The 22,399-nt window shown below is 31.7% G+C and overlaps 2 protein-coding genes across 3 annotated transcripts; both read left to right on the top strand.

Annotated features, from left to right (window-relative positions):
• Positions 1 to 1,979: 1,979 nt before the first annotated feature.
• Positions 1,980 to 7,668, top strand: LOC114411775. 2 transcript variants are annotated; one of them, XM_028375462.1, is made up of 6 exons: positions 1,980 to 2,404; positions 2,741 to 2,841; positions 4,124 to 4,221; positions 4,572 to 4,780; positions 5,633 to 5,685; positions 7,108 to 7,641. In XM_028375462.1, the coding sequence occupies exons 1-6, from the start codon at positions 2,143 to 2,145 to the stop codon at positions 7,129 to 7,131; spliced, it is 747 nt and encodes a 248-aa protein (XP_028231263.1). In that variant the 5' UTR covers positions 1,980 to 2,142; the 3' UTR covers positions 7,132 to 7,641. The 2 variants fall into 2 exon arrangements, with proteins under 2 accessions (XP_028231263.1, XP_028231264.1); XM_028375463.1 differs by having other exon boundaries at positions 1,985 to 2,404; positions 4,124 to 4,140; positions 7,108 to 7,668.
• Positions 7,669 to 17,647: 9,979 nt separating this feature from the next.
• On the top strand, positions 17,648 to 21,125 carry LOC114411774 (rhamnogalacturonan I rhamnosyltransferase 1-like). Its single transcript, XM_028375461.1, has 8 exons — positions 17,648 to 18,459; positions 18,591 to 18,658; positions 18,761 to 18,849; positions 18,956 to 19,121; positions 19,250 to 19,539; positions 19,670 to 19,874; positions 19,968 to 20,125; positions 20,456 to 21,125. The coding sequence occupies exons 1-8, from the start codon at positions 18,144 to 18,146 to the stop codon at positions 20,709 to 20,711; spliced, it is 1,548 nt and encodes a 515-aa protein (XP_028231262.1). The 5' UTR covers positions 17,648 to 18,143; the 3' UTR covers positions 20,712 to 21,125.
• Positions 21,126 to 22,399: the final 1,274 nt, after the last annotated feature.

Below are 22,399 nucleotides of genomic sequence, written 5' to 3'. Positions count from 1 at the left end.
CTTCACAAACTAAGAGAAAACTGAAGATTTTTATTAAAAAATATAAAAAATACTAATAAACCAACCCATGAAACTTGCATCTTTATCGTTTTTATTTTATTTTTGGTTTTTTGAAATTTGCAAACTTTTTTTTAATATTTTTGTCATATGTTATAAAGAAAAAAAAAATATTTTACAAGTTAAATAGGAAAAGCTTAAATAAATTGCAAACCATAAAGCTCAACCCACTAAAAACAATGACAACTTCTAAGTTCTAACGGCTTATAAACGCACCAAAGCCGAAAAAAAGAAGCATCAGACTAACTATTGTAATAAACTAAAAAACATACCACACTTCTTGAACCAAAAATTTCAAGCTCACTGAACTAAGAACAGAGCAATAAAAGAAAGAGAAATAACACATGACATCACACGTGTAAGTATCATTTGACAACACTATAGAAAGTAGGTCTCTTTAAACACAACCACCCACTAAACTAATTTGAATCCTGCAACTTCCAAAAATGTTTTAAAAAATTAAAATACCTCAATACCTCTCTTTAGACTAATCGCAGACCTAACATCCGTGACTACACCTCCCTCACAGAAATACTTGTGTTGCGATCTTTTACCCTCCTGCAACGACTATGATCTCATCCTTCACCGTGTCAACCCCTACACCTTTCTCACAATTGTGCACCACCACTTCTCCTTCCTTCCTTTTTCTGGTGTTGGGAGGGATATTTGTTATGGAACAACAATTCAAGAATGACCATTCCATACCAACCATTCAGAAAGTGAATTATTTCGGAATGTTCACAACACACATAAAATGGAAGGTGTAAGATATGCAGGATTCAAATGCCTAAACTAATTTACCATCCCTGGGTCCATTGGGCTTGACCTACCCAGCAAAAGAAGAAGAAAGCTATACCACCTATTTTCATATTGGGCTGTGTGTTCTTTTTATCCTCTAAGTTTATCTGCAATGCAATGGGTCTTGGGTCGAGGAGGTCGTGGATCAACAGCAAACATACCCAATGCTTGTTCATTAGCAATGTCATGTAGAGAGTAAGATTATCATTGAATTAAAGTTTGGAGAGTATTTTTGTAAGTTTTAATATACAATAATGAATTCTAATACATCAGATAAAGTAGGAAAAAATGTTGCTTTCAAAGTAGAAGTATTTTTTTGGATTCTCCAAACATGCGCTAATTTTTTTATTTCTAGCCTCACGTTTGTCAAATGGTAACTCGTTTTTATTAACTTTAACAAAAATAAGCTAAATACTTATGTGACACAGATATGAGATGTTAGTGTAGTCTACTTTGCACGTATCATTATGTAAGTTCTATTAAAAGGACACCAATAAAGTAATAATGTCAATTCACGTTCCTAAAAAAAATTAGGTCAAAATAACAAATAAGTGAAACAACATTGAAAATTTGAAATTATTCTCATTAACTTCACTCTAACCCATGACATCTACACTCTAGCGTGAGAACAAACAGGTGGTAGGTAAGTTGCGACTCAAATCCTTCCATAAAAAAAATTATGGTCAAATCTAAAAGAAGACTTAATATGTGTTTGGATTTTAGTCAAGATTTACACATAGATTTATGTCATAAATAACAAATTCACACACTTACATACCTACACAAATGTATGATCGCACTTTATGTCAATTGTGTTCCACAAAATATAAAGAAATTAAATTTAGGATTAGTAAGAAAGAAAAATGTAAAAGAAATTAATATTAAAACTATAATTATATATTAAAATATTAGACCTCTTGTTACGAAAAGAGAATTAAACTATACTAATTCTTTTATGTCTTTCTGTATTAATTCTATCTATAGATATTTACAAATGATAATAATTATCCATTAAGGATAAGTTAGTACTAAAAATAAAAATTAACAAATTCTGATATTATCTTTTGGTGGTTATAGCACTCCCTATTACTATCAGCTTTGGTCACGTTTGCATGTCTTGATCCCAAAATTTATCACTTTGACGAGAAACCCGTTGGCAAAAACAGTGAGAAATTTTCTTCTTCTTATTTTTTAATAATAAAATAATATGAAAAATGAGAGACATTGTTGTTGTATCCAAATCCAAAAAAACCTTTTTCTGAATCAGTCGTGAACCAAAAGAGGAAGATGGAGCTGTGGAACAGAGCCCGAAGCTTTGCGGAAGAAGCAGCGAAACGATCCCAGGAACTGTCGTTGGGAGCTAGAGCTACCCAATTCACCAACATCATAGCAGAAACCACCAAAGAAATCGCAGCGCAAGCTTCCAAGCACTTGCCCCGACCTTATGCCATAAACGACGTCGATCTCCACCGTTTTGGCATCACCGAAGAGTTGAGGGACTTTGTCAAAGGAATCACCATCACTACCTTTGAGGATTTTCCCCTTCAAGGTTTCTTTCGTTTTATTTTATTTTGTGTGTGGATTAGGGTTAAGTGCAATTATATGTGTCCACTGTCCATGAACAATAATTAAATAAAGTTAAGATTTACTTTGTTAGGTGAGAAATCGAAATTAGACTATTGAATGAATATAATTTGCAACCGAAGTTGTGTCATATTCTAAAGTGAAAACGGGAAGCATTCTATTTCTAGTTTTTCATTCTATTATTTAAAGCATGTTTTAAATTTATTTTTATTTATTTATAGCAAACATTTTCAGTTCATTACGAATGCTACCCACCAAGTTTGAGGAGGTTATGAAAGTTTTGGTTCCCATCCATTTGCAGATGATACGGAATTGTCTGATGTTCCTGCAGTTTCAAATGTTAGGCAGGACCTAACCGAGTGGCAGGAAAAACATGCCAGTCTTGTTCTTTCTACAGTCAAGGTAGCACCTTTTTTTAATGTGTTTTTGTGAATCAGAAAGAATGTTATCAAAGCTATGCAGGGCATGGGTACTTTTATCGGTGTTAATTAATGCACCGCATGGTTTCTCAGTGCTTTCATTAAATTTAAGAGAGGCACCTGCTATTCATTGTTTTACTAACATGTAAATAGTGATGCCTAAGAAGTACAATTTTATTTTCATTCAAGAATTTAGTCTTAGACTCTTAAACATGCTTTTTCTTTTCTTTTCTTTTTTACTTTTCAGTATTCATATTAACTTGAAAACGTTGCATGTCTTGGATATGATTGCATCTGGTTTTATCTAGGTATTCTTGTCGCAGTGATTTATTTTCTCCAGAGAAATTAGAAAGTTTGAGTATGATTAAGTTTCAGGCAGTGTTCGATGCTGATCTGAGGATTAGGATTGGGCTGGGAAAAGGATTTATGCCTTTGGTTGTTTGTTATTGAGGGCCAAGTCCTAGACATTGATTAGTGGTAAAGGTCCAGATAGATATTGGACAAGTAATGTTTTGCATCTAAATCATTCCGATTAATTGTGAAAAATGTTCTCTTTGTTTGCTTACCTACAAGTAGTCATAGACGACAGATGAAGAATTTATGTATCCTTAACCATTGGAATGGGAAGTGTCTAATATTTGTCAACTTGTCCAGAAAATTACTCAACCAGGATACTTCGTAAATTGAACTGATGTTTGGGGTAAAATAGTATCATGGAGTAATGGCTGAGTCTGAAACATATGAATACAATAAGTTGTAGAGGGAGTATGAGATTAAGATACTGTGAATAGTTTGTGTCTTGATTAGTGTTGACCTTTGTGTTCTGGGAGGTTTTGTCTGTGTATGCGAGAAAGAAAGAAAGAAAGAGGGAGGGGGGGATAGAAGTTAGAAGAATGGTGTAAGAGTTAACAACTCTGAATTGCAGCAAGGTGAGTTATGTCTGTCTCTTTTCATGCTCCTGTAATTGTCACCTTGTCAGATCCACCCGTGAAGATTGGTGACATGCTTCCATGGTAGAATTGATGCTTGGTGTTCTGATATCCAAGTTTGTTGGAGCAAATAATTGGGTCAAAGACATTGCATTTTTTTGTGTTAATCTAGCATGAATAAAGTAAAATATGTTGCCTATTTATATGTGTTGGTTTGAGTATACATGTGATATTGTATTCTATGTCAATTACGATTGCATTTTTTCTTGTAATTACATATTACATATTTGAAACATAATGTACTTCCACTCACTATTCAATTTTTTTTTGTTACAGGAGATTTCAGGATTGAGGTATGAACTGTGTCCACGAGTCATGAAAGAGAGGAAGTTTTGGAGAATATATTTTATACTTGTGAATAATCACACTGCACCGTATGTACTTTGCCTTGTTGCTTGAGAATTTTGGTATTCACATTAAATATTATTTTTTCAAAAATATGATTTAGTTTTTTAAATCAGAGCTCATACAGGCAGGTGAACGTTGGTTGAGTTTTTGAAAATTTAGTTGGATGTGCATAAATTATTAATAACAATAATTCTAGCTGATGATCGCTACACTCTTAAAATCCTATACTTGTGGATAAATATCAAGCTAGTTGTACTTGTACGTGTTATAAGAAATGCGTCTATAAGTTAACATATGCTCTTTAACGTAGGTTATACTGTTATAGTTACACGCTTTTGTGACATTTGGCAAACTTTTGTCATATGATTTCTGACAGCTATGAGAATAAGTACATGGAAGACAATAAACTAAAATCATGTGAACAAGTAAAAGATCACAAAGTGATGATGGAATCCTTAAACACTGAATTGATCTCCAATCAAGAGGTGCAAGAAGTGAAAAAGGAGGCCAAACCTTCGAATTCATCAACAGAGCAAGACTTGGATGTATTTCTTCTGGGAGAAGGAAACAGTGATGATGAGCCTGGTACGCTTTATTAATTTAATCTATTAAAATTTGTTATCTATTTCTGAAAGATATACTGGTATATTGTGTATGAGTTTGGTACATCTCCATTTATAATTGATGTGAAAGAAATTTTCTGTCCCAGACCCAGAGTAATTTAAAGGAGATAAACCATATAAGTAAAATGGATATAGTTATGTTGATTTCCAAACAATTTATCTTTTGCATATTTTGGATTATACTTGTTTTCTTATTTAAGCTGCATAACTTGGAAGTATTAGAATGATGAGATGGAATGGAAGGGAAGGGAAGGGGGAATGGAGAAAATCATATAGTTTTGCATTCCCCATGTTTGGATGATTAATGAGAGGAAAAAGGTCAAGGCAGAATTGTTATGAATTTTAAGTGTAATTGTTTTTTAATATAACCAATTTTTCTCTAAGTAACTAAATTTGTAAGATAAATAGTCATCATAAGTTTTTAAAATAAAACAAAGTTCTCTACCCTCATTATGCCCTAGTTTGGAGGGGAACAATAGTGAGAGCTTGAGGGAATTATTCCCTTTCCATCTTTTCTCCTTCCACCCCTTATCCAAACAAATAATCTAGTTTAAACTGTTAACTTTCTCAATCAATGCAGACATAACTAAAGCTTAGCCAACTAGATGGATTACCATTTTCTTCATATTTTCCTTTTTGTTAGTCTATGCCACTATGTTCTCTAGAGTTGGAGAATTATATCCAATGATAGTGTGTTCCTTTGGGTATATTAGTTCAAGTATAGAAAAATATGTGCTCTGGGTGGTTCATTTATTCATGTATGAAATTAAATTTGAAGAGTTTATATTTGCCAACAATCTCTTTGGTCTTTCAGATGATGGCGATGGGGGATATGATGATGATTTGGAAAAACTGATGGATAATTCGGTAAGCATGAAATAATCTGTACTAGCTATGGTGTGTGTATACATATTTGAGGAGGGATCAAGTTATTCCAAGAGTAACTTTAAGGGGGGCACTTGATAGATGGGAAATTTTTACTATCCCAGAAATCTTAAAGTGGAAAACTATGATTCTCATGTTTGGTATGCAATTAATAAAAAAGACTGTCAAGAAACTATGATTTCCGGGAATCAATTTTAACTCACTTTCCTGCAAAAACATTCCCAAGAAGGGGGACTGGAATCCAACTTTTCCCAGTGAAGGAAAAGTTTTAGTTACATATTTTACATGAATCTTTAATTCACAGGAAACATATTAAGACTAACCAAATGTATTTTACACATTCCCAGGAATCATGTTTCCCGGTACGAAAAAACTTCTTCCCTACTTAAAGACTTATTTCTCATCCTCATCTTTCATTTTTTCAAGATCTAATAGTAAGATCAGTTACTCTTTGAGTAACTTGATCCTCTCTCTCTCTAATATATATATATATATATACACACACACACTATTTAGGATTATGTGGCAAACATAACTTTAGATTTGTTAATATGTTTCCGAAACTGTAGCTTATTAATTTATTCCTTTTACAAAACACATAAGAGTATATTAGCAAACCCCTGCGTGGGTATGCATTTTTTATTTCTTTTAGTAAATGTTATCTTAAAATAAAATTAAATAAACTTTTTCTTCATTATCCTTGAAAATGCTTGTCTAGGCTTGACCAAAAAATTACAATTTGAAATACTTTTGTGGGTTAAATTATTGTTTGTTTCATAGAAAGTTATTAAAAATTTGATCCCTACACTTGATGCTACTTTCATTTTTGTTCCTGTATAAAAAAATTCTTATTTCTACATGGAAAGTCGATTACAAATTGGTCCGTCATTTGCAGATGTTATAACTCTGTTAGATTTAGTCCTTATAGCGAATAATTTTTTATTTTGTAATATACACTTTGTTTTGATCCTTGCAAGAGAGAAAGAGAATTCTACATTTTGATCCATGCACTTGTTGCTGTTAATCTAAATATTTGCTAAACTTGTGAGAGTTCTTGTTTTTGTAATTCTACTAATATACTCAATCAAGCCCTTTTTTTTTGGATGACAAAGTAGAAGAAGTATTTAGCCTTTCCATTTGAAACAAGCAATAGTCTGCTTTTGTATAGCCATAATCCTAGCTTTTGCTGTTAGTACTAAGGACATTAGTCCAGCCATAACCATTCAGATACTCTTTTTCCTATAATAGAAGACTTATTCGACCCAATTGCAAAACTTCATTTTGTTAACATTCTAATAAAAACTAACTGATGAAAAAAAAATGGAACTTCATTTCGGTCTGAAATTTTATTAAATGGCGGCATTTGTAGTACTAATTTATTTTATAACTTGTTTGAATGTACAGGATGATGAGAAAGGGAAATCATAGATGGTGCTTGAAATTATTGGCTGACATTAAATAAGGGGTTGCAACATGCCTGAGAATATACATGATGAAATGAGGCTTAATTTATTGATGCGACACATACGGTGGCTGATCTGTTCCGTGATGCCTACATTTATTCTTTCAACCCTTTCCTGCCCCTTTATTTATGTAGTTGCTTCCCCATGTTGAGGGATGAAATTCCTGCCCCTTTATTTATGTAGTTGCTTCCCCATGTTGAGGGATGAAAAAGTTGGGTTTGTGATTATAAAAAAGTTAATTATTTGGTGTCTAGTTTTGTTAGTTTTTTATGTAAAAAATACACATTAAATGTACTGAAAGGAAAAGGAAAAATCATTCAGATATTGCTTGCCCCCCGATGTGTATACTTAGATCCTATTGTATTGCATTGAGAAGCAGAGGGAAATGTGTGGATTTGATAACGTTTAGGGAAAGGGAATGCTTGAAAAATCTTATCCGAGCTAATGTAAATAATTTATGATTTTTTTTTCTAAATGACATTATTGAAATTTTTATTTTTAATTGTGTTGAATGATGTTGTGGAATTCAGATAGTTGCCTTTATTTAGTGAAATTAAGGCTTTGCTATTATTTAAATTTAGTTTATTTCAATAAACTTTTGAAGAATCTTATTTAGATGAGTTTTTTTTAACTGGCAACGAAGGTAGCTAGCCATTAAGGATTTGAAATGTATCAATCTTCATTCTCACACGATGCGAGTGTCCCGTGAGCGTCTTTGGGAGACATGATTTTTCTTTTCAATTCAGTTCTTTAGTTACATCAAAGCTTTATCCCACAAGGTCAGTTTTTTAGTTAGCATTTTAAATTAATCTTACACACTACTACATAATATAGTAGTATATTTTAATGTAAACTTTTTTAATAAGATTAATTTAAAAATATTTTAATCACATTTAATAATTTAAAATTAATTTTACTAAAATATTTTTTTATTAAAAAACTACAGGAAATTAGTCCACAGCCACAAGTTGTGTGTTTCTTTTTCAAGAACCAGACTGGGATACGTTTGATAATCGAACCTGATCTTAACTCTTCAGTGTCGTTTTTCCTGGAAAATGCCATTTTAATTTTTAGTGGGCTCTAACTTTGTTATGAGTCTGCTAAGTGCTGACAAATAAAAAGCCTTAGTGTGATCCAACTTTGAAAATATTGTTTTTTTAACCCACAATACGATACTATAAACATATTAAAATAGCAATGTCTTCGTTCAATTCCCAATCATTTGTTTTGAGATTATTAGTTTTTGCTCCATTGTGCAGTCTTGTTTGCTTGTCTATTTGGCGTGTTTATCGTAAAGTTAGAAAAAAATTGCTTCTTTTTGTTTGAATTGATTATCTATAGCAATGGCTATGCCCCATTTACTTGGCCTTGAGTTTCTTTCTCATAAATATATATATGACATGATTAATTGATATTTTTGTAAATATTACCTTCAATATTTTTTTAAAAAAATATTTTATCAATGATTAAGTGAAAGTTCATACAATTTAAAATTAATTAATATTCCATCACATTTTAATTTTAACAAGTAATATGTTACTTAAAAAATATATATTTTTTAATATCAAATTCAATGTCAACTGATCCTCTTCATATACAGCCACTGCCTTCTTCCTCCCTTCCCGGGTCCCAGTTCAATCATTAGTAAAGTTTCTTATTTGATGAATGATAAGCCGCGTGAGAGTTTTATTATTTTGGAGTAGTTTTGTTATTTTGTGTATTGGTTTTGTTTATTTGGAGGCTTTGCAATAATACCATGTCTTATTATTTTTCTTCTTTCTTTCATTTATTTTGCTAATAAATGTCACAAACCAACTAAAATTGGCATTGATTCAATGGCTGCATATGGGATACAAGAATTTGGAAGATTCTGCTGGTGTTTTCACTTTATATCTATTTTCAAATACTATTTAGTTATAGGTTATAGCTGTATAATAATTCTCCAGCTGGATTACGTATAACTTTGAATCATGTGAGCACCTACTTCAGCCAAATAACTTATGCTTCTACTCTTTTTTTTTTTGGTAACTTTATCTCACATCTGTTTTTTTCCCTCAAATGAGAAACGGGAAGCACGTTTGATTGTCTGAGGATAAGATGAAATTGTTTATGTTAATAGACTAATAGTCATTTTCCATTAACTCAAACATATGCTGTTTTTTTTATCATTCCCCAAATCCCATGCCCCTTCCTTTTTCAGTTTACTTTTTTATAATCAGTCATGTGTTTATCCCATAATTCAGACATTCATGGGCTTCTCGTTGTGTTAACGACTTTCTTTTTTCTTATTTAATTATGTTCCATTTAAATGTGAAACCATAAGATGACACCAGAAACAAACAGAAGTAAACTTGAAGTAACGATAATCAAAAGAAAGTCAAAAATATTGGCGAATTTTTCCTGATTAATATTGCCGTTCGATGTCTTCAATTTGTATATAATCATAACTTATTAAGGACTATGTACTTTTTTGTTCCCAAGACAAACATGAGAGGAACTTTCAAATATTTTAATGAACTTTTACTAGTTAAATAAAGCTGGCTTGCTTAAATAGTCCACTCCGTTTTTTTATTTTAACTTTTAATGAGTAAGGTGTCCATTAAATTAACTAATAAAATTAAATTACTTATAATGTGCAAAAGTTAATAACTGAACCGCCCTTTACTTAAAGAAAAAAAAAAGGATTTATGTATGATATCCATATGTCCTTTAAAGATCGTTTTTCAGAGAGATATATAATATTAATTGATACATAAGTAATCCAAAAATATTTATTGTATTAAATAAATAAATAAGAAAGGATTACCATTGATTCTAACTCAATGACATCTCAAATCGAAATCCATATATTTTCGTACTTCATATAGGTGGTCATTTTGCTGATGGAAAGACAAAGTTGGTTTTAAAAAATGCCTGCCCAAAGAGTATGGTCAACTGATATTGTTTATTTGTTGGGTAATACTAATACTAATATTATTTTTCTTCGCATCTCTAGACCATAATTAGGAAGAGGACTTTGAATTAGTCTTTTTCGTAAGGCTTAATTGAAATGTACAATCACAAATACCCAATTCAATTTGCGCATATTATATATGATTCCAAAGGCAATATTCTTGGGAGCAGCCAGTATAAGTATGGTGGAAGATATCATTTGTATTCAATAACAAGTTATTGGTTTTGTGAGTATGCATTACTCTATCGCATCGAAGTTGAAAAAATAATTAGTATGGAAATGATAAAGTCAAGTCAGCTCCCGAGTTGGATAACTACAATTAATTAGCATAAATTATAATCATTACGTCACTAAACTTTCCAATAGCATGAAATAAAGAAAATTGTAATTTAGCGTTGAACATAGTGTTTAATGGCTTTCAAAAGGCACACTAAGACATTATTGGAAATACTTGAAACAAGTTATAGTTTCACTTGTTTGTGTTAAAACATAAATGAAGCTACACAGTTTGGTCATTTTCATGCAGTCAATTCTAATAAAAATGTAAAAGCTTCTAGATCAGAACGGCTTCACGTTTGCTATGGTACGACCGGCAGCGAGGAGTTAATTCAAAATTTTGATTTTGTGGGATAATTATATAGCTATCTTGCTTTCAAAATGGTAGACAAATTAGGGTTGAAAAATTAAAATAAACATAAGAAAGAAAAGTATAATTTTATTAATAATTTCAAATAAATCAGAACTTTCAAAATGATTATTATTGTAATGAAGGTTTTTTCTTCTTCTGCTGAGCAAATCCAATTAACTGCTGATTACGATCGATACATTGAACTTTCCAGTTTTTTTTTTTTTTTGGATAACTTGATAATAAGTTCACATTCATACATATGTGATTCCTCACCTACTGCTTAAGTGCTCACTCCGTTGACAATCAACAGTTAATTTGACATTTTATACTTGTGAAAACATGTAAAGTTTTGGATCAGAGTTTTAATATGACAATAATAATGTCATGTTATAAAAGAGAAAAACATAAAATAATCATATTAAAGTTTAGAGTAATTATTTTGATTAGAAAAATTATGAATTTTATATTTATGTCTTTCTAGATCAATTACCGCAATTCCTCACAATTTTATGTTTGCAAAAAGAGATCCCTTTTTACGTTATTTAATGCATGAATTCCGAGTGGTGTGGTTAGTTTAATATTATTAACAAATGGTCAAACTGTATTATGTCAATATTAAAGGGTAATTAACGATTCAAATGGAATTAAAAAGAGAGCGTAAAAATTAAACATGATGCGACCATGTCACGCGAATGACATGCGAGAACGGCATGGCGGCAAGGTTATAACAAGACTGAGTGCAATTGCATGTCTCGTAAAAATAATCAAGATAATGATAATGAAAATTGAAAACAAAGTTCGTCTTGTTAAATGAAGTAAAATATTTTATTGTTATATTAAAATATAATTATTCAAATTTTAAATAGCATGTCTCTTTGGAAAACATAAGAATGATTAGGTGGTTAAGAAATAAATGAGAAAAAGACTATGAATTCATTCCTACCATTAACAAAACTAACAAGAAACCTAACGGAATAGCTATATGTAATTTTTTTATTATAAAGTGTGTTTTTAATCTTTTACCAACTAATCTAACCTCATCAAAAAAATTGAATACACAAGGGATTAAAAACACATTTTACAAAAATAAAGATATAAGTGATTGTCCCATTAGTTTCTTTAATGATGCGCTAAATAATTTAGTTATTAATATTTTTGTTATGTTATTTGTTAATGCTATTATTTGAGTGTAAGACTAAAAATATTAATGAAAAAATATTTCAAATGATTAAAATTTAAAATTTTCAGTCTTAATCCTTCGTTTTATTGAGAAAAAAAATCTTGATTAATTCAAAATTTGATCAAAAGGTACTTAAAATTTGATCAATAATTATTTTTACAGGTAATCAAACTTAAATATTATTCAAATAATTAACCTTAACTTTAACATAATAATTATTTGTATTCAATTACTTTCTTATTATAATTTAAATTATGAGTTCATGTAGAGATTCAGAAAAGTTTTGAAAAATAATAAACCCATTAAAATTTATATCGTCGCTTATTACTTCCTTTTATAAATTGTAGAAGATCTCAATTGTAAAAAGCAATTTACTAGTCACAAAATTGAATTTAAAACATAATATAATAGTTGAATGATAACTCCACGTTTCTATAGTTAGTTTTCAACCTAGAAAATAAATGGTCCGTTGTTACTCATGTATATCGATCCCAATAATTACTCTCGATTCGGGAAATTCCTTTTGCCTCTGGCATGCCTACCCCAAAATTTCATTTAAACGTATAGATTTTTTATAAAAACAATAGGAGAAAATAAAAGGGGAGTTAAAAATATTAAAGACGCGGCAGTAAAATCTTTAGAAAAGAAAGCCATAAAGAAATAACAGAATCATATAGTCAGAATAGCTAATTTTAGATGGAGCAATACTATTATTAGTTGTGTAATATTTTTTTATTTTTATACAATACATTGTGTACAAAAGAGAGATTTACTAAAATATTTTTAGACATTTGCCCCTTTTCATTTCATGCTTTTAGTTTGCTTCCACAAAATAGGGAAAAATTATTTTAGCGAGAACTTGGCTTTACATGTTCCTCGCCGTTACTCTGTCGGTTCCGCCGGTACCACGTAACCCATTTCTCTTTCAGAAGGGGCCAGGTGTCAGCATCCTAACTCATCCTTTGAGGACCATGTATGCCATCAACGGTGACTGATCCTTGACCACGATAGATAAGATACGCTGCTTCCTCTCATTCTCACGCTTTTTCTTTCACTATTTGCTTTCCACTCAAATTTTGTTTTCATTTAACTAATAATTGTGAAAAAATATATTTCAAGGAGGCGTTTGATTTTGAGTGTTTTTATTTTTATATTTTGAAAATAATTTTTATTTTTTAAAAATTTATAAAGCATATATATAGAGTAGAAAACATTATGAAGTATTGTTGTATTTTCACTTTTTACTAAAAACGTTAATTTGCTATTTTTAATTTTGGGTCTGTTTTTAAAAATATTTTTAGACAAAATATTTTTTTTATTTTATGCAAATGTATTGTCATTCTTATTTTTTTGTTTTTTAAAAATGAAAACAAAAAACACTCCAATCAAGCCTCACTTCAATTATTTATAAATTTGATTTAAAAGCTGGCAATAATTAAAACAAATGAAAACAAATATTATGTATAAATACATATTTAGTAAAAAAGAAATATAAATATAAGAAACGTAGATATAAGTCTTTGGAAAAAGAAATTACATGCTATTTTTTAATTAGTTTAACCATTAGTTTTGTTAGTTTTTTTAATGGTAGGAATGAATTCATAGTCTTTTTCTCATTTATTACTAATCAACAATTAATGTTATTATTCAAATTCATAGACTAAAAATGGTGACAGAGAAAAAAATCAACAACTTTGACCGATTAAAATTTACATTAATGACTAAAAATAGAATATCAAAAAAGTTTAGGAACAAAAAGATAAAGGTCTTTATGTAATATAACATGTTTCTTATTGTTTTTGGATTTGTATGAGTCTCAACAAAAGTCTACAATTTAAGCTCAAATTTTAGAAGCTGGTCAAAGTTAGAATCCCCAACTCATTACCTAAGAAACTAAGGCTCAGTTTGGTTTAGACAACATAAATAATTTCTTGCAGACCAAAATGAGCTCTCATTGTTTGTTATATGTGAGTGGCAATAAAAACTAACTTTATATTAAGTGTTCCCCGTTTTATGTGATTGAATGCACAATAAATAAAAAGCCACTATTGCCCCTGTATTTATCTCTCATTCACGTCATTTGGATATAAACACTAAGGGTATAATGACACTTTTATAACTTTACAATACTATTTGTTTATTTCTCACATATTTCTCATAAATTAAATAACAAACCATATCATTTTATTTCTCTATTTTTAAATTATCTCTCTTCTATTTTTATCTATTTTATTTCTCTCTTTTAAACCAAACACAACTTAAGCTATCCTTTTATTGTCAAATTAGATGTCACTTAAGTAGATGTCAAAAGTTGAAACCCTCGTTATAGTCTAAGTTGGATGTCAAAGGTTGAAACTTTCAATTTTTTTCAAAAGAAGATTTTACCCTATGAGTCACATGATTTCTCCTTGTTAGATACAATGAGAATCCTTTACACAAAGAAGATAGTGTGCAAGCAACAAGGAGATTCGACAAGATAACATAATCATCCATTCCCATCACCTTGATTTTGCTATAAATATCTCTTTGTAAACACTTCGACCAAATACATTCTCCCTCTATAGTACGAATTGTCCTATCCTTTAGATTCATTTTATAATAATTTGGATTTTATATTATCTTTGGCGTTAGAGTATTTGCACGTGACCATCATTATAGACAATTTTTAATTCATCACAAACAATGTTATTCAACATCACGTTTACATTATTAGTGTGTCTGAATACCTATGTGCTTACTTCTCTACAAATATTTATTCACATGATGATGAAGATAGAAAGCATATATGATTACATAATATTTTATTACATTTTCTTAAATATATATCGACTTCTTAAGTTTATTATTTTAATTATGAGTTTCTTCATGTTGTTTATGATCAAAGAATGAAAGAAAGGTTCATTTTTATTTATTTAATTCTCTTTTAAATTCTCGTATCTCAGTTAAAGTGGACTTAAATATATTGTAAATATCATTTTTCATACTCAATATAGTCTTTCTTTGGGACAAGTATATTGCAATGATGGCCAAACTCACAACTTCTATAAAGTTTATAAACTACCTTGATTAAGTTACAAGTTTGATTAAAAAAGTTGGTATACAAGCTTATTTTAATAACTTTTAACTTATTTTTACAAGTTACTTCAGGTAGTTTGTGAAAAAAAAATTAACTTATAAGTTACTATCATCTAACTTTTAAATTAATTTCATTAGATACTTTTAATTTAATCAATTAAATAATAAGTTTTTAGTTTTTTTTAACTCTCATATCATAACTTACAAGCTTTACTAACTTACGAGTTCTTAACTATTTTATCAGTTAATTTTATAAAACACAACATTTATAGGATGAGAATCTCTTTTGAGTGCATGCTATAGTCTAAGCCCAAGCATTTATTAGACAAGGGAAGGCGATCCAAGGTTTTCATCCCTGCGATAGGTTTAATCCTATCGTGGGAGAGCCAATTAAGTGACATACGATGGAAAATAGATTGTAGTCGTGGAAAACTAGTGTTTCTTGGGATAAGTGATGCAACGACCGGAGCAAGGTTGTTGATGGAAAACTTTGTTGTCGGTGTTATAAAAGTCGTTATTAATGTAGAGTTTGAAGCCAAAAGATAAGGTGCATGCAAATTAGGAATTAGATTTTGATTACTAAGGTTTAGGTGACTTAAATGCAAAGTGAAAGATTACATTTTATTATATGAACCTTAGTTGAATGAATACATTATAAGTTGTTTTTATTTCAACTTCTAAAAGAACTTATTTATTATAGTTTGTGACAATGGTGAAGAAATACAACACATGAAGAGAAATTCTGAAATAAAATCACTTCGTTGAGAGAAAAATGTCTTTATGTGAGAGTGCTATCATTTATTGTAACCATTGGGTGTGATATTCGGGTTTGTAAAATGATATACTATTTGGGGTGAGTTACAATTTTGTAATCATTTTTGTAATAATAAAATACTTTTTGAGTCAGTTTCACAGACATAAGTAAGAGGTGTCGAATCACGTTAAATTTTTGTGTTTGTTATTATTTTTGCTACGTTGTAGTCTTTGTTGTGTTTTCACGATTTTTTGTGGGTGTGAGTAATTTTATTTGTGAGAACATTGATTATCCAACAGTGATATTAAAGCGTTGATTTCCAACAATTAGTGGTGATTGGGTGAGTCATTGGGAACAGGCAATGATTGTTCGATCTCGAGGCCTTGTCGTTGTTGTTGTCGGTAGCGGCGACAGAGGGAGAGGAATGAGTGCAACAATGACGATAGAGGATGAAAGCAGCAACGATAAAGAGAAGAAACAGAGACGACAATAGAGAGACAGAAAGAAGGGATGTTTTTTTTTTTAAAAAAAAAATTAGTATAGGAAAAAATTCCTATGGACCACCTTTGTTTCCCAGCATGGGAGACTTAGAAAGGTCCTTCACGTTAGTCTTCTATTCTTATTAGACAAGGGAAGATGATCCAAGGTTTCCATCCCTGATATAACTGATTTGGAGTTTCTATTATTAGTGTAGGCTAATGCCTTGGTTTGCTTTTGGCGAGCTTATTGAGAACCTAGATGATAGGTAAAGTCTCAAAAGTTATAAGTATAAGATGCAAAGTGTCTTGGATGAGATTGAGCTAATTAAAACTTTGTTTATAATAAAATTTAAAGCTAATTATAATTATTAATTTTCTTATCGATAATCATAAATATACTTTATTTTCTAAAATACGTTTATTTCATTCATATATATATATTTATATTTAGACAAAACTTTATTTTCATTTCCTTACTTATATAAACTCATTTAAATCATTAATTTGTTAGACGTGCCCTGTAGATGGGCAGAAAAACCCGCGATATAACGTCGGCGTGGTGGACACGATTAGCCGTATAGCTCAAACGGCGGATACAAATCACCCACCGCTTCCTCTTAAAGCCCACAATCACACAAACCGCCACGACTGCATTCAACAACACGTGTGAAATATTATTCTCAGTTTGTCACGGACCCATAGAATAATCAAAAGATGCATTTCTCCACTTACTACTATTTCCAAAAAAAAAAAAACACTAACAAAATAAATCAAAGCTCTTATATAAGCATTTTCATCACTTGGCAGTTGGCAAAAGCAACAAACATTTTTATTGTGCACAATAACCATAGGTAAGAAAAAAATTGTTAAATATATGTTGTCGAAATGTGTGTAAAACACATATCATATCACAATTCATCAATAACTGTTGTAAAAAAAATATTCTATTTAGTCTCATACTTCTTTTTGCATAATTTTACTCTCAATTATTATAATATTCATTTTAACTTCCAATAACAATTACATTTTTAAAATAAATTACCTAATTATATAATCTATAACTATTAATAATAAAAACTATTCCATTTGATGTATATATTTCATTGGATAATTTTATCCTTAAATTATTTTTTAAATTTTCCATTACTTTTATATTAATAATTGTTCTTATTCTATCCTTTTTTTAATTAACTGTATTAAATTTTTATTTTTTTATTACTTAAAAAATTTAGAAATTTTTTTAGTATATACAAAAGTAATTTTCAAGTCCAACACGAAGTCTATAGCACTAAGACACAGCTAAGTAAATGAAGCGAACCAAAGGTGAGATGAGCTTAACCATGGTTAGTTGGGTTGGGTTGGGTTGGGTTAGAACGGGTGGCGCACGCCTTTGCTTGCTTTCTTGTGTGCGCCAACACCGAATGTCTTTCTGTTTGCGTTTTATTCTCTTCTCTCTCTACTCTCTCACTTCCTAAAACATTTTTTTTTCTACTCGCCGCCGATCAGCCACGTCACTCTCCGGCGACACCCTTCTCTTTTTCGATTTGTTCCTTCCTCCAAATTGCAAGATATTTTCTTTGTTTTATTGTAAAAAGAATTGTGTGGTGGTTATCGCGCGGTTTCGATTTGGATAATAAGCGTCGTCTGCGCTTCTCTGCCGGAAGAAGCGGGTGGATGTGCCTTTCTGTTAATGCGGCCAAGAACTGAGCTTCGTTGACGCTTCTAGAACTCGAAAATAGAAATCTGTCAGTGTCGGCATTGGCGAGTTGTGGTTTCGTGAGTCCGTGTTTAGGTTCGATCCGGTGCCGTTTCGGGGAAGCACGGATCTCGTCGGAGAGAAGAAGGGGGGAGGATCGAAACGACGGCGTTTAGGGTTTTGACGGTTATGAAGAGAGAAGAATAAAATAAATGTGCAGGGCGGAGTGGGAAGGTTTTATGGGTCTGAAGAAGTGGGAAAGTAAGGTTCCGAAGGTGGGAATGGGAATGGGTGTGTTAGGTTCGGGTTCGGGTTCGGGTTCGTCGCGGTCGAGAATGAAGATGTGGATGATACGGGCGACCACATCGGTGTTACTGTGGACCTGCATCGTTCAGTTAACGGCGTTGGGTGACATGTGGGGGCCGAGAGTTTTGAAAGGTTGGCCTTCTTGTTTCACTCACGAGTCTGCCGTTAGAGCAATGGATGTCGAGCTACCGTCACCGCGTCCTCCTCTTCTCCCTCCAAAGAGTCAGTGTTTCTGTTTCGGTTCTCTCTTGTTTCTATCTGTTACTTAACTACTTCTTTGCTCTAATTTTGCTTTTGAAACAGTTTATTGGTTACCTTATGGATAAGACCGTTTTTTTTCTTCTTGTCACCAGGAGTTTATAAAAACAATGGTTATCTTATGGTCTCGTGCAATGGAGGACTCAACCAGATGAGAGCTGCGGTGAGTGAGTGGTTTTGTTTTTTTCAATCATAATTCATAACCTATCTTGCATTGGGTCTCTCTTTTTTTTTCCTGATTATTTGATTTTATGTAACTTGACAGATATGTGACATGGTGGCTATTGCTCGATATTTAAATGTCACGCTTATAGTTCCTGAACTGGATAAAACATCCTTTTGGGCTGATCCCAGGTGACCCTCTTATTTCACTGTTCATGGTGTTAATTTGTTGTAAAATTGAGCATTATTTTTTAGTGATAATTTCCTATCAATGAGTGTTTTTTGTTGTGTATCTTAGTGACTTCCAAGACATATTTGATGTGGATCATTTTATCACTTCCTTGAGAGATGAAGTGCGGATACTGAAAGAGTTGCCTCCCAGACTCAAGCTGAAAGTGGAGCGCGGGTTTCTTTACACCATGCCGCCTATTAGTTGGTCTGATATATCTTACTATAAGGATCAGGTGTGTTTTATTGTAGTTATGTAGTATCCTTGTGCCAATTGGTTTTGGAGTTTTAAAAACTGTCAGCTGAGCTTGTGATTGTTGTTTTTATCTTGTGTAGCTGAATTATGTTGTATTTGTTCTTGCAGATTCTACCCTTGATACAAAAGTACAAAGTTGTTCATTTAAATAGAACTGATGCTCGGTTGGCCAATAATGGTCAACCGCTGGAGATTCAGAAGCTGCGTTGCCGAGTTAATTTTAGTGGTCTGAGATTTACTTCTCAGATAGAGGAGTTGGGCAGAAAGGTGATCAGGCTTCTTAGGCAAAAGGGGCCATTTCTGGTGCTCCATTTGAGGTATGAGATGGACATGTTGGCATTTTCTGGCTGTACTCAAGGTTGTAACAGTGATGAGGTGGACGAATTGACAAGAATGAGGTGATTACTTAGATGTGAAGTCATGCTATTCCATGATTTCATTGTTTTTCTTTAATTCCAATCAACTTGGACATTGAAAAGATATTTCATATGAATCTCTCTCAAATTTCTATATTCCGTGCATTGGCAGATATGCTTATCCTTGGTGGAAGGAAAAAATAATTAATTCTGATTTGAAAAGAAAAGATGGTTTATGCCCTCTAACACCTGAGGAGACTGCCCTTACGCTTAAGGCTCTTGACATTGATCAGAACATTCAAATCTACATTGCAGCTGGGGAAATATATGGAGGGGAAAGGAGAATGGCAAGTCTAGCGAAGGAGTACCCAAAATTGGTAAACATCAATACTCAAGGCATATGGTAATTGTAATGTTTGTTATTGTTTAATGTCTTTCTTAGCATTTGACTTTGTACTTTGTCAAAACAGGTCAGGAAGGAAACGCTGTTGGAGCCATCCGACCTTCAGTTCTTCCAAAATCATTCATCCCAGATGGCAGCATTGGATTATCTTGTCTCATTAGAGAGTGATATTTTTGTTCCCACATATGATGGAAATATGGCCAAAGTGGTTGAGGGCCACCGCAGGTATAGTTCTGCACGTAATTACATTAATTTGTAAACTTTTAACTACTTTTGCTCCTCCTTCTTGGATAATCAGATATAATTTTGTTTCTATCAGTAACCACTAAAACTGGTTTTTTATATTTCTTTGGGAGTGTTGGCATGTGTGTTCTGTTAAAATACTAAAAACACTTCATGTTGAAACAATTTTTGTATTTGCATCTTCCGAGAGATCAGCTTGCTGTTATTGTTGATTAGAGATGGTATTCAAGCTTAGTTTAATGGTTTGGGTCTTTTCAGTAGTACTTCTGTGTCAGGTGAGTTGACTTTATACCCTCTTCTATGCATGTACAGATATCTTGGGTTCAAGAAAACGATTTTGTTGAACAGAAAACTCCTAGTCGAATTGATAGATCAATACAATAATGGAGTGCTGAACTGGGATGAATTCTCTTCAGCAGTGAAGGAAGCCCATGCCAATCGCATGGGTAGCCAAACCAAGAGGTTTGTAATCCCTGACAAGCCAAAAGAAGAGGATTATTTCTATGCCAACCCACAGGAGTGTTTGGAACCATCAGCATATGAACTGTTGGCGTTGAGTAGTACGTGATTAATGTCTTGGGAAATAGTGGAATTTACTTGTGCCATCATCATCTCCTGGTGCACTTGGTTTTTCTACCACAGATAAGCAGTTTTTTCCAGGCAGTTTCAGCGAATCAACAACGAGGTCGTCAAAAGGTGACCCATAAAGAAAAGTGAAGTGGGTAAAGCAAAAACAGCCAGGGGATACTTTAAATTTTTATATTTGCAAAATAATCAATCCATCACATTCATGTATAGAAAGCTACCCTGCCATTACAGGGTGAGAGCAGTTCAAACAACATTGTAGACGGAGGAATTCTTATACAAATTTGGATTACTGGAAACTGCCCTTCTTGGAAAGCTTAATTCATTGGTATTTGCCTCACTTTTTTTTTTCTTCTTGGATATAAATATATAATTTTTTCCCTCCTTTTTTCTTAAATTCGTCTCCATCATTGTGATTTTCTGGATTATTATACACTAAAGGTTTTGTTTGTTGGTGTATTAATTAATGCTCCTAATTTCATTTTCCACATTGGTACGTTCCGGGAATGGTATGCTAGGTTGGATGAAGCTTTTGTATCATCATCTCATTTATATTTGACAGTGAGTGCCATTTCTAATTAATTCATGAAAACTTATCCATTAACCATAAAGTAGTAGTTGAAGACCAAATAATAAAAAATGGGATGGGAACTTTATGGCTGTATCATGTAGTGTCATGTTTATAGATAAGCTGGAGTTAGAGTAGGCTCTTACTCTTTGGAGTCTATGTTCCAGAGGGAGACATATTAACAAATTAGTACATTCAATAAAAATCAGTGGTCAATTGTGCCAAACAAAGAAAGCCACTAGACAAGAAAAGTGGAACACTGTGATTTTTTGGTTTATTCCAGCATACCCGTCATTGAAGATAAATTATTTGAGTCATGTGATCGTTGGAGGAATATGCTTTGTTACCGTTACTTTTGACGTCTTTTGCTAAGATGACGCTCGTGTGTATTGAATCGAAAACGTATTAGATTCTGGTGTTTCGACTTTGTTTAATTATTATCCCGGGAGAAGGTAAATTAGTCTTTCCTAGGACACCGGTTAAATAAATAAAAGTAAAAAATTATGAAAATATTTAATATATTAAAAACTTAATACCACATATTCATTATTTTAAGAAATTGAAAGATTTAACAGAATCTAATATGAAAGATTGAGAAAAAAAACAAATAAATATTATTTATTGTATTTTAATAAGCATAGTTATGAGATTAATCTTTTGGACCATAGGTGACGATTAAATTATTTTCTTCCCAGAGTGTAGTGATTTTCAAAATTAATTTCCTAACGTTATAGGTTAAGTATGTTTTGGAGTTAAAATTTTATTTCTATGGAAAAAATCAATCACTATTTCTGACCCAAAATTATCATTATTGGATGTTTACCATTTTTGTCTAATGAAAAAGATTTACATCAAATTACTTTGTCAGTAATAAAAGAGTAATATTAATATCGCCCTAAATAATTCACATTATTTTAACCATTCAATCATAAAAAATGACATGCCAACGAAGGCTAGGCGCAATAATAAAGAGCTGTCATTCTAGGATGATGAGTAAATTTCAAATATGAGAGAATACAAGGATTGAGAGGACCTCTTAATTAGTAATCAACAGCACCGACTTTGCATATAAATTATGTTTTTAATGCCACTTTTCATTTTAA

Source organism: Glycine soja, chromosome 5 (genome assembly GCF_004193775.1).
Source record: "Glycine soja cultivar W05 chromosome 5, ASM419377v2, whole genome shotgun sequence".
Taxonomy (NCBI): domain Eukaryota; kingdom Viridiplantae; phylum Streptophyta; class Magnoliopsida; order Fabales; family Fabaceae; genus Glycine; species Glycine soja.
Note: the sequence above shows the minus strand (reverse complement) of the source record. Positions and strands in the feature narration are given on the sequence as shown.

What these genes read in the sequence shown, in the direction of transcription:
- LOC114411775 (XM_028375462.1), top strand. Translation starts at nt 2,143, where the DNA reads ATGGAGCTGTGGAACAGAGCCCGAAGCTTTGCGGAAGAAGCAGCGAAA. An exon ending in TTGTTCTTTCTACAGTCAAG is followed by an intron (nt 2,842 to 4,123) that starts GTAGCACCTTTT and finishes TTTTTGTTACAG; the next exon opens with GAGATTTCAGGATTGAGGTA. An exon ending in GTGAATAATCACACTGCACC is followed by an intron (nt 4,222 to 4,571) that starts GTATGTACTTTG and finishes GATTTCTGACAG; the next exon opens with CTATGAGAATAAGTACATGG.
- LOC114411774 (XM_028375461.1), top strand. Translation starts at nt 18,144, where the DNA reads ATGTGCAGGGCGGAGTGGGAAGGTTTTATGGGTCTGAAGAAGTGGGAA. An exon ending in TCCTTTTGGGCTGATCCCAG is followed by an intron (nt 18,850 to 18,955) that starts GTGACCCTCTTA and finishes TGTGTATCTTAG; the next exon opens with TGACTTCCAAGACATATTTG. An exon ending in CGAAGGAGTACCCAAAATTG is followed by an intron (nt 19,875 to 19,967) that starts GTAAACATCAAT and finishes TTGTCAAAACAG; the next exon opens with GTCAGGAAGGAAACGCTGTT.